A 12,873-nucleotide genomic window follows, 5' to 3' on the forward strand; every position below is an offset into this window, starting at 1 on the left:
TGACCTTTTCAATGTGACAGTAAGTCTCTGGTGGAGCCAGGAACAAAACCCAGATCTCCTTAGTCCTAATGCAGTGCCTTAAGGACAAGAACATCCTTCTTCTCCAACACATACTTTAATATACTGAAATATCCTGACACCACTTATGAGGCAAATCCTTTCCCAGTGCTCATTGCAAGTAGGCTAGTGATATTGGTGAGGGGAGAAAGGGAAGGAGTCCTCCCCTGGGAAATGTACTTCGGTGTAACACTCATTCAAAAAGTTCCTTGGTACAGTTTGTACTGTTGACTCTGCAGATCAAGCTCCTGTACTTGCATGTAATTCTAGAGGAAACTGCCAAAATTCTCCTCTTTCTTCCTCTGCAAACTACTCCCCAACCAAATCATGGAAAACCAAGACTCTGATTCCTTACCGTCTCAGTTGCAGAACGCACTCTAGATTTGTGTTCAAACTCACTCCTGTTTCTTGGGGATTTTCTTTTAAGGGCAGTGGCAATAACATAATAGTTCAGCCTAAGTTTCTCCTTCAGACTAGGAAGTTTCTAGCATTGGCTTTAGAGTTTTTGTCTTACTCAGTTCTCTCTATGCAGAAAGCAGCTTGCATCTGTTTACATTTGGGGTGGAATTAAGACATGCTGTCTACAACTAGTCAGCATTTCTATGCAGGATTCCAACACCCACTAAGAGGGAGGGGTAACAGAATAACCTTGCTAACTTGTTAACACCCCTAACGCAGTCATAAGCATTTTGCATACTTCCATCTTTGACAAAATGCGTGATCCTTTCATGTATTTATACCTGCTCCTGTATTTTCCACTTCATGCATCTGATGAAGTGGGTTCTAGCCCTTGAAAACTTAGGCCCAAATAAATGTGTTAGTCTCTAAGGTGCCACTAGGACTCCTCGTTGTTTTTGCTGATACAGGCTAACACGGCTACCGCTCTGAAACCTGATAGGTGACTTTCAGGGGGATTTGTGCTCTTAAGTCACTTAGGTGGCATTTTGAAAATCTAACCCAAAATGTATACTTTTGCCATGTATGGTGTTCTAACATTTTAAATAACTATTTTCAGATATGAACAAGCTGAACAGCTGAGGAAAAAATCCTTTAAAATGCGACAAAAAGCAGCAAGGCGGAAAGGCAATTTGGTAAAGATTTGATACTTCATCATCCATTCAACAAAGCCACAGCTAGCCCCTATTTTGATTAAGTGTCTTTGAGGAGGTGTTCTAAAAATCTGATGCTTAAGTGCTTTTGATAATTGAAAGTTTGCCATCTTAACCACTTTAGGAGCAGCATTGGTTTCTGCTCTTTCAACCTCACTGGAAATAAAGGTGGATAAATACAACTGGAATATAGTGGTGGGTGATGGAAAATAAATAAGTGGATATAGAAACCCTCCAAATGTCAGACTTTGGGGATTCAAATTTCATGCTGAGACTATATGTTGTTGAAAGGAAACTAGAGAAATTGCTCTGTAGGAGGTAACTGAGGACCTAATTCTACAACACTACTGTGCATAGTGCCTACTACCATAGATAACAATGTCACAATGGTGACAATGCCAGTAAGCAGTATACTTGGTAGTGGTTTAAGGATGATGCCCTAAGAGTGTGCTTCCTTTTTATGGCACTTCAGTGATTTAGATAATGGCATAGAGAGCACACTTATAAAGTCTGCGGATGATAACAAGCTGGGAGGGGTTGCAAGGATAGGATAAAAATTCAAAATGATCTGGACAAACTGGAGAAATGATGTGAAGTAAATAGGATGAATTTCAGTAAGGACAAATGCAAAGTATTCCACTTAGGAAGGTACAATCAGTTATACACATACAAAATGGGAAATGACTGCCTAGGAAGAAATACTGCGGAAAGGGATCTGGGGGTCATAGTGGACCATGAACTAAATATGAGTCAACAGTGTAACGCTGTTGCTAAAAAAGCAAACATCATTCTGGGATGTATTAGCAGGAGTGTTGTAAGCAAGACACGAGAAGTAATTCTTCCGCTGTACTCCGCGCTGATTAGGCCTCAGTTGGAGTATGGTGTCCAGTACTGGGTGCCACATTTCATGAAAGATGTGGATAAGTTAGAGTCCAGAGAAGAGTGACAAAAATTATTAAAAATCTAGAACACATGACCTAGGAGAGAAGATAGAAAAAATTGGGTTTGTTTTGTATGGAAAAGAGAAGACTGAGAGGGGACATAACAGTTTTCAAGTATGTAAAAGATTGTTACAAGGAGGGAGGAGAAAAATAGTTTTTCTTAACCTCTGAGGATAGGAGAAGAAGCAATGGGCTTAAATTGCATCAAGGGAGGTTTAGGTTGGACATTAGGAAAAACTTCTTAACTGTCAGGGTGGTTAAGCACTGGAACAAATTGCCTAGGGAGGTTGTGGAATCTCCATCATAGAAGATTTTTATGAGCAGGTTAGACAAACACCTGTCAGGGATGTTCTAGTTAATACTTAGTCCTGCCATGAGGCAGGGGACTGGACTAGATGACCTCTCGATGTCCCTTCCAGTTCTGTGATTTCATGGAGGCATACTGGGTGTAATTCACCCCCATGCAGAGACCAACAAAAGGCCTATGCAACCCTTAATTTTCAAAATAGGGCTTACATGGGGTCTATTTGGCACAAGGCCTTGTGCTGTCCTTCTGCACAGGAGTGAATTTCAGTTGTAGATATTAAACTTTTGATGCTGATGGACTTTCATTACCTTGTGCTTTGATTTAGTTTGGATTTGCTCTTCTACGTCAACGAGCCTTGCAGCTGGAAGAGCTCACGTTAGGCAAAGACACACCAGATAATGCTCGAACCCTGAATGAGCTTGGAGTTCTCTATTATCTGCAGAATAATCTTGAGTAAGTAATGTTTGTCACAGAGTCATAGATTCCCTCTCTCTTTCTTATATCTAATGAGACACATTATATGGAACCACATGAAAAATTCCCAGTGATAAGACTAAATGCTTTCAGATACTAAAGACAGTGCAATTTCCAATTTCTTTTAGTTTTCTGTTATGAAATTCACTCATAGTATCTGAAGTCTGCTGTACAGTGAGTGTCATTGGCATCTGGCTATTTAACACATCACTGCATTTCCTATTTTAGAACTGATGTACTACTACATTAAATTTAACTATCACTAGTTGTTAATATAGGGGATTGTGACAAGTCCTCTGCCTGCCTCTCTTCCTGGGGCCCACTGGTTGCCCCAATAAAGCTTAGAGAGGCTTCTAGTTATGCAGCCCCCATGGCTTTATTTACACAACATTCTCCCACTACCAGTGTTATGCTATGTACAGAGCTTGCGGGCCTGATAATCTCCTCGCCTAAACAGAGTCTGCCTTCAGCCTGGAGACTGACCTCCTTCTGGCCGCCAGCCAGCCTTTATAAGCCCTTGAATCCTCAGGCCCACAGGTGCAGCCAATTCTAAAGGCCCGGCACCAGGCTTCTCCCCAGCCCCAATCTATTTCCCCTGATTGGGGCTGGCTGAGCAAGGGCTAATTAGGTGCCTTTGCACCAGCACCCAGCTACAGGGATATTTTATGTCCTCTCTACCATGGTTCTCTATTACATCAGACTCTTTTATAAAATTCTAACAGCAAGGGTTTTTTTTTCTTTTATAGCATTCAAAATGCCAGTCCTACAAAGAAAGTAATGAATTGTACGTATATATTATAGGTGAGATCCTTGTCTCTACTCTGGTTCCTTTATGATGTGCAAAAGGGCCAGAGCAGCGTAAAGAGGCACCATAACTGGCCAGGAGAGAATTCCCCTAGCACAAGAAACTGTCTCCTAAGGGCCGCCTCGCAAGCCCCAGTTCAGAGGCTGTGATGTGTCAGGGCCACAGCCCTGCAAGCTCAGCCCACAGGGAAACCTGCAGATGTTCTTTAACATAGCCCCTCCTCCCCGAGCTGTGTAAGTTACATTGAGATTCTCTCAGATACCTGAAGTAGCCCTGAAATGGGAGAATGCTTTAAAGCCACCTTAACTCCTATTCTTTTTTTGCTGTGCCTCTTAGAAGTGCAACACAGAATTTCCCCTCAAGTCTTTAAGTCCTTTTAGATTTTTTTTTTATTTTTTATTTTTTTTGGTATCTGAATGTGAGGATCTTAGTGGCAGAATAAAGAAGTTAAAATATGTTGTGGTTTAGAGTGTTTACATGTATAGCCACTAGTTAGTGCAAAATCCTAGTAATGAGAATTGACTTGTAACAGTTGATGCATGTATGTTATTTCTTGTTTTACCTATCATGTAGTCAGGCCAAAGTCACTGACGATAAATGACTGATAGCTGTAAAATCTGCCATGTGAGATCATTGTATACTCCACAGTCTGTCAGTTCAGCTGCAATTTTTTCAGATGCTCCCTTTTTCCTGTAGCTCTTTCCCCCCAATTTAATTGGTGAGGAAAATGGCACACTGTCTTCTAGTAAAGATGAAAGTTTGTTATTGCGTTTTGAAACAGAGTACTGTGCTGTAGTTCTGAATCAACCATTAAAAGGGCCTTTTTGATAGTTTGATGCAGCTGAAGAGAATCAGTGATAGAAGCGAATTTGTTTGTATCAACTGATAAATGTAAGCCTGTAGCCGTTATGTAGGGAGCACTCCTTTGGCTCCCACAAGGTGACTCCAGGCTTGAACCCATCTTTTGTGTATATATTAGTCCTTCTCTCCATCTACTGTGAAACAGATATTTCCAATTTACTAAACTGACCTGTCTCAAGAATAGGGTGACATAGAATGTGTGTGTGTCAGGATGACAAACTACCTAGCTGTAATGGATATTGCATACAGGGATTCTATGGGGAATCACTTTCTTTTTGTCACAGAGGGAAAATAGTAAATGTAATAAAATACATAACTATTTGATAGGATAGACACTTGAACAATTACTTCAGAGAAAGCCTTAGGATAGATCTTAATGTGTAGATTATAGCAGCTGAGCCTCTTGTTTATAAACCTATTTCTTTTATGGGCTTTACAATTGTTTGCAAAGGGAATTCTAACTTGCTACTTTCTGAATTTTTATATAGTTCCAGAATTGTTTTACCTGATCCTGCTACTTGTTTCATGAATGTTACTCCTGGGAGGAGTTACATTGAAGCCAGTGGGATTACTCACATGAGTAAGGGTTACTTGTATAAAAAAGAGTGCAGATCAGACTCAAAAGGAATACTCACAAGATAATGTAATATAAGAAAAAAAATTGACCCAACTGACCTAAAGTGCTAGCTTTTGGGAAACTGGTATTAATGTTCTGAGATTGCATTTGGTGCTCTGGTTAACTCTATAATTACATTCTTTCAATTAGACAGTGTATTGTTACCTATTGTCTGTCTTTCGTGTTTGGATATACAGTTACTCACTAAGCCTGTTTAATTGAGTTGCTCTGCTGTATTTGTTTCACTAGAGGCAGCTGAAATGTCTATTAGAATACAATGGCACTTCTGCAGGTACAAAAGTAGCTTTCATGGAATGCACACATTTAATCTTTGGAATATTGTTGTGTGAATTTGTTTGTAGGACAGCTGAACTTTTTCTGAAGCGCTCCCTAGAAATGAGGGAGAGGGTCCTGGGACCAGACCACTCAGACTGTGCGCAGTCTTTGAACAATCTGGCAGCTTTGTACAATGAAAAGAAACACTACGATAAGGCTGAGGAACTGTATGAAAGAGCTTTAGAAATTAGGAGGCGAGCACTAGCCCCTGATCATCCCTCACTGGCTTACACTGTGAAACACCTTGCAGTACTCTACAAAAAGCTGGTAAGTGTGTCTGTGTGTTTTATACATCATTTAAAAATAACGTCTTGCTCTTTCCATCCCAAAAGAGGCAGAGTATCAAAAAGAGTTTGGATATCAGCATCCTCCAGAAATGCACAAAAAAAATTTAAGTAGATAAAGTTGTCTCTGTTTTTGTGCCCCCTAGGAGCTCTGTGGGATATTTTCCTAAAGAAAAGTCGTTCTTGAATAATGTCTTCAGTGTATTGGGCACCTACAAGCTTTTCCTTTAACTTCATTCAGGCAAATATATTCAGCCAGTATATTTACCATAAAGGAAACAACTCAGTTAGAAGACAGAATTATGGCTGTTGCCAGGGAATCTCTTCTCCACTTTCCTATTTTGAGTTCCTCTGCATACTGTATGCAGCATCCTTTGCAAGCATTTGTTCCCATCAGACACTATATTTTTGGCACCTGAGAATAATTTCTCCTAATTTTTACATATGAACCCTGTCAGCCATCTAAGTATTTATAATAGAACTGGCAGCAGCTCTCTGTGTGGGTATCTTGAGCCATTTCTACTTCAGTTCAGTGAAAAATAAGCAATCACTCTGGTGTAGAACACTGTGATGATAATAGTAATTTATATTTTCAAAATACCTTATAAATGTTAACTGTCAATTGACTAGCCCTATATGAAGGGGAATCCCTGTCTATAGGAATATTGTAATCTGTCCTCAGCCTTGCGGCTAGGCAGATCATGAACCCTAAAATTTCCAACTGTTACACGAAGAGTTCAAATTCAGAATAGAGTGATGGTAGCTGAGTGTTTCTTTCTGCATTCTTGCATTTTGCCATTCTTCTAAATTGGAAGTGTTGTCAGTAGCTACCGGTGTGGTGCTCAGCTCTTGTTCGATGATGATAAGTCAGCTTTGTGCCTGTTCCCTCTGTGTGCTGCCCCAGCAGACCCCGAGAGAAACCCCAAAGACCACAGATTCTGGTAAGGTATGAAGGCACCTGGCCAGGTGTCATAGGTCTCACCCCCACTCTGAACTTTAGGGTACAGCTGTGGGGACCTGCATGGACACTTCTAAGCTTAATTACCAGCTTAAATCTGGTCTCGCTGCCACCATCCAGAATTTCTGAGTACCTGGATCACTCCCTTTCCTCCCAAAACCTTCCCCTCCCTGGGTAGCCTTGAGAGACTCCTCCACCAATTCCCTGGTGAGTCCAGATCCAATTCCCTTGGATCTCAAAAATAAGGAAGAAATACTCCTTCCCCCTCCCTTTTTCCCCCCACCAATTCCCTGGTGAGTCCAGATCCAATTCCCTTGGATCTCAAAAATAAGGAAGAAATACTCCTTCCCCCTCCCTTTTTCCCCCCACCAATCCCTGGTGAGTCCAGATCCAATTCCCTTAGATCTAAAAAAAACAGGGAAAAAAATCAATCAAGTTCTTAAAAGGCTTTTAATTAAAGAAAAGAAAGGTAAAAGAAAGAAAGGAAAAAAAAACCCTCTGGGGACAGCATATCCGCTAATCTCACAGACAATAGATTGAAAACACAGGATGTTCTCCTGGGCAAAAATCTTAATACACACAAGAATACCCAATTTGATAATTCCCTTAATGGCACCAAGACAATTCACAAAAGAAAATAAACATAAACCTATTTATTCCTTTCTAAAACTTACTACTCTGAGAAGAGGCTGGTTCCTTGATCTTTTTCACTCCGCTGAAACTGACTAAACAAAGGAAACTTCCCTCCTTCCTTTTGAAACATCTTGTTCCCCCATTGGTTCCTCTGGTCAGGTGTCAGCTAGGCTAGGTAAACTTCTTAACCCTTTACAGGTAAATGAGGCATTAACCCTTAACTATCTGTTTATGACACCAGGTTTATTGTCAAACGAAGCACAGTAATAGTTTCCCGTAGACTCTACAAGACATACTACGAATTTTTACCCTGTAGCACTGGACCGGCTCAGTCAGTGGGGGGACTTTCCACTGCCCCCGAGGCCAGACAAAGATGCGCACTCCCGGACCTCCTTTTATAGTTACAGGACTGATTACTCATCCCTACTGACATATTGAAGTACAACCCATTGGCTCATTAGGGTACTGTCTCCTCCTTTGATCATGTTGTTTCAAACAGATAGAACTATCTATCATGCAGTCCTTTTGACCCTGTCTTTAAGATGCACCTGCTTCTAGCAACCCTCTTCTCACCAACTTCTGTGAGTGAGGCCTGCCTCTGGCTCACAGCCCAGCTTTTGCTTAGCAATGCCTGAAAGTACTTTGGTTCAGGCTTCAGGCCTCAGACTGGGCCTCTGACACAAGAGTTTATGTTTTAGGGCCTCATTTTACTACAGGAAGAATCCTGTAAACTTATTTCTTGGCCAGACTGTTCCTGTGCTTTTGCAGCTAACACCTCCAGTAGCATTCTGAAATGGCTTGAGATCACATGAGCTTTTCCCATTTCAGACTGCTGCAGTTGACTCTCAGAAAAAAAACACTGCTGTGCTTGGATAAACATAAATGAATTAGTGGAAGGGAAGAGAATAAAGAATAATTAGATACTTGACTGTAGACAGTTACCTCTTGATATAAAATCATAGCTGGTGTGTGTGAAGAAACAGAAAAAACTGCAGACTTTACACATCCAAAACTACCTTAGACATGTTCCTGAATTTCCATTTCATGCTAAATGTCAAACATCCATATTCCAGAAATAGAATCCCAAATACATGCCCCAAGTTAAAAAAAAAAAATCATCACTAACTCAGTACATCCAATGAAGCAGATACAAGGAAGGGAGCAGATACAAATCTGGAGTGGAACAAAATTTGCTGGTAAGTTTCCCTTCCGACATCTGTAAAATTAAGATCCACTAGAACTATTTGCTGAAAATCAACTCACGCCTCTGCCATGTGTAGTAAGGGTGGGGAATAGAGCTGCAGGGGATGGAGAAAATTTTTTGATGGACAAGAATGAAACAAACCTTTTAAACACTCTCTCTTGTAGTTACTATTGGAAGGAACATGCTTGAGAAGTAATCAAAGCTAGAGATAGTACCTGGAAGGACTTAAATGGGAGTTGAAGGCACTCGGACCATTAATAATGATCAACAGGAATGGTTTATTGTAGATATTCATTAAGGGTCCAATCCTGCAAGGTTTAAGTGACCTTTCTTGTCCTGAAAGCAATGACAACTTTTCTAAGCTCTTTATTCACAAAAAAATGATATATGCATATAGGCCTGCTATAACCACATGTCTGGTTTTAACAGTGGTTTGTTTTCTAGGGAAAGCTTGACAAGGCAGTGCCTCTGTATGAGTTGGCCGTTGAAATTCGACAAAAATCGTTTGGTCCAAAGCACCCTAGCGTAGCTACTGCCTTGGTAAACCTGGCTGTTCTTTATTGTCAGATGGTAGGTTTTTCCTATCTTATATATTTCAGCAATTATATATCTGAAATTTAACAGCATATAAAAAGGACACCCTCAGGGAATTCAATCTCATGTACATTTTTACAATCTGAAAGAAGATAATGTGATTGTACTGATTGGAATTTAGCCGGGGTGAAAGGTTAAGTTAATCCCTTTAATCTTGTAAAAAAAAGACCATGGGATTTTTAATAAATCATATAAATCACGGCCTTTGGTTTAAAACTACATCTAAAGCACTGGTTTAGTACTGACTGAGGGAGCATTACCTACTGAAATTCTGGCACTCCTTCATGCACACTGATCAAGTGTAGTCTTGCCTAGTCTTTTAAGCTCTGATAAGACTGCAGTTCTAGACTTTCTACACCATACCTAATATAGGTCAGAGAGAAAGAAACATTTACCAAGATCTTACCATCCATTTGTTTCCTTAGTATCAATAACAGTAAACACTTCTACTTCATATATCGTTCTGTTATGTTGCTTGGGATCTGTAAACCTGACTTTCAATAAGAGGTTACAGCTCATTCGCTAAAACCCAGGAATGCGTTTGGTAGTTTATAACCTATTCATTTAGGATGAGACTTTCGAACCCACCTAAGGAACTCTGACCCCAATTATCATAAAATTAATGGGAATTGGGTGTCCAAATCTTTTAGGTTGCTTTGTGTCTCACTCTTATGTAAACAGCAGTTCTTTTAAAAACAAAACACTGTTTTGGTTTAGCAAAGAAACTTAAGTCTAGGATGTGCCTATACAGTTTGTAGAAACCAAATAGTATGTGTAATACCTATTTAAACAACTGGTTTTCATCTTGTTTTCCTTCTCCCACCCAAAAAGAAAAAGCACATTGAAGCCTTACCTCTGTATGAATGTGCATTAAAGATTTATGAAGACAGTTTTGGTCATATGCATCCTCGTGTGGGAGAAACACTAAAAAACTTAGCTGTGTTGAGGTAAGGACAGATATTTTTCTCCCATCACCTAATATAGGGAACTGCTTCCATTAAAAAATTAACAAATGTGAATAATTATATCAATAGAAAATGCTTTATTAGGCAAGTTGGGGGCTAAAATGTAAACAATGTTGGTAACTGCGTTAATTATAGTAGGGTGACAGTCTGAAATGATGCAGACTAGAACCTTGAGGTACATATGCACCTCTTTCCTTTGACAACATGGAGGGACTTGGATCCAAGTCTTGTCCTATCACAATCACAACTCTTCCAATTTATTCCTCCACTATGCAATATAGTTACACTTAACACAGTGAATGCAGCTGGAGTGCATGCTGAAAATTCCTAGTGGCTAGTGCCAGCTCCATTAGGGAAGAGTGAAGATTGTATGGTCCCTTACCTTACCTTTGTATTTCCTTGTTTTCAGAAATTTTAGCTGAACTCAATGTCCTGGAAGGGCACAAGCTAACACCAGGCAATCTTAACTCGGCCTTAAGAAAGATTTTTGCCGATTTCAGTACAGGAGTGAGTTGGTGGGACGGGTTTGGTTAAATTTTGGTTTCTCTCCCAAAGCTATGAAGGAGGAGATTTCGAGAAGGCTGCCGAGCTGTACAAGAGAGCCATGGAAATCAAAGAAGCAGAGACTTTGTTGATCGGAGGAAAAGCAGCTTCCCGGCCCTCGTCAAGTGGAGACACTTTCAGTTTAAGAAGTACATTATCTCCAAATGTTTTTCTAGACCATGGACAAAGGTGATGCAAACTGGCACAAATACAAATGCTAGTGAAGAATGCTTGATGGTTAAGTACTTAAAATAAATCTGAGCATGCTTCAGAGATTTAAAAAAAAATGATTTTTAGGAGACAAAGTGTTTGTGATGAATGAATATATGAAAAAAGTTTTACATTTTAGTTTAAAATATTTCCGTTCATGCCAGTTTTTTTGTGGATCATGTGGTACAGAGTTACTTCTGTGTTACACACAGGTATTTAATGAAAGACTGCTGAGTGTGTTCTGTTAGTTACTTGTTCAGACGGTAGCTGTAATGCCAGAAAACATCAGTTTTGTTTTTTCTCTATACCTCTTTTTAGTAGAGGACCTGTGAGCTGCAGGGTATAATCAATAAAACAGGTACTAGTTGTTATTCCACGTCAGTTCCTTCAGTGTCCACACTGTTATGGTGTTTGTATCTTTCCGTCTTTTCAGGAACAGTTTGTTGTTCAGGGACACAGTACTTTTGAGACCCATATATTGTGTTTCCACCAAAAGAAGGAAAAGGGTTCTTAGTAAGACATGCTTTTGAGTTTTTAGATCATGGTTGTTGAGAGGGGGCTTGTCTATGTGGTCAGTTTGTGCATGGCAAGCCTGGGTGTAAATCTACAGCCCACCAGCCTTCACACTAACTGGCCATTGGGACCCTGATACCACACACAAATTTCTATTGTGTGCTTTGATTTAAACTCTGTTTGAAATAGATTGAAGTGCACTATAGAACTTTTAGTGCATGGTAGCAAGTCCACACGGCCTCTGAGTGTTCAGCATGCTAATGCATTGTAGATTTACACCCCAGCTTGTCATGAACTGATGACGTAGAAAAGCTCTGACTGATATTTTTGTCCTCTTTAGCTAAAGCTTTTTAATAGGTGTCAGTTATATCCACTTATTTTTAGTAGGAATATGCTTTTTCAATGAGTAACCTGAGAGAAAAATATTATGAATTAATTGGGGACTGGCGCACACCTCTCAATTTTAATAGAGAGAAACTGCTCATTAAACTCCAGTATACAAGCATACTTGTATTAACCAGAAGAAAGAACAGAATAGCATCAATGAATAGCAGTAAACTGATTTGTATTAAACTTACAATGGAGTATTTCTCCCAGTTAGTTACAATGATCAATTAAGTCTGTTTGTTTACAAACAATAGAATAAATTTAATAAATTCACGAATTTAAAAATAACACTCCTTTTCATACTTTAGAGTTCAGTGTCAGATCTATGAGGAAACTTCATTGGTGAACTAATCCATTTATTCAGCTAGTGTTAAAGTGCCGAGGCTGTTTATCTCAAAGGGATACTATATCTTCTCCTTTTTCCCCCTTTTACGGTGAGCAATTAAGTCAATTCCGCACTCTCCCCTTCCTTCAGCATTTTTTCTGAATAGAAAAAGAAATATTTAAATAAGAATGTAACTTGGGAACGATTAGTTTTATAGTGCTGCAATTAAAAATGTACAAAATCAAAACTGACATTGAGCACTAAAACTTAGTTGAAGAAGAAATTTCTAACAGACTACACAAACGCTATGAGGTTCTTGCAGCATAGGAAAAGCTGTTTTTATCTGGACAAAAATTGTAATCTTCTAAATTACAAACAGACGGATGTTTGACTTCTTTGTAATGGTGTCCGAAACAAGTGTAATAGCTCTCTTGATTCTCCTTCTGTAGAAAACATATCCTACCAAGTCCTATTCGTACATGAAATTGAAGCGTTTGTATATTTGGTATAAGCCAAATTCTATGTAACTTAATGAACACAGTAGAACTCCACATCAAAACTGATAGTGTCTTCCAGTGTATCAGCGGAGATTTAATGGTACAGACCCATAGCAAGGTCTCATTATTAAGATTCACTGTTAAAAAATTTAAGTTGATAGTATATTGTAGCTTACCACATAAATGAACAAAGTTAGCAAAAATATACAGCATTGAAGTGTATTTGTTCACTGAGTTACAAAAAAATCAGACAT

General features: G+C 39.4%; 1 protein-coding gene across 1 annotated transcript in view; it reads left to right on the forward strand.

The window, feature by feature from the left end:
- NPHP3 (nephrocystin 3) overlaps window positions 1-12,539 on the forward strand; it is a 40,550-nt gene extending 28,011 nt beyond the window's left edge. Inside the window, exons 22-27 of the mRNA XM_045004410.1 lie at window positions 1,073-1,148; window positions 2,740-2,867; window positions 5,533-5,773; window positions 9,030-9,155; window positions 10,011-10,126; window positions 10,700-12,539. Coding sequence (XP_044860345.1) covers window positions 1,073-1,148; window positions 2,740-2,867; window positions 5,533-5,773; window positions 9,030-9,155; window positions 10,011-10,126; window positions 10,700-10,880 — 868 coding nt within the window. The 3' untranslated portion in view covers window positions 10,881-12,539. The remainder of the gene's footprint in view (window positions 1-1,072; window positions 1,149-2,739; window positions 2,868-5,532; window positions 5,774-9,029; window positions 9,156-10,010; window positions 10,127-10,699) is intronic.
- The last annotated feature ends 334 nt before the right edge of the window (window positions 12,540-12,873 follow it).

The sequence above is a fragment of the Mauremys mutica genome, chromosome 2 (assembly GCF_020497125.1).
Source record: "Mauremys mutica isolate MM-2020 ecotype Southern chromosome 2, ASM2049712v1, whole genome shotgun sequence".
In the NCBI taxonomy this organism is placed as follows: domain Eukaryota; kingdom Metazoa; phylum Chordata; order Testudines; family Geoemydidae; genus Mauremys; species Mauremys mutica.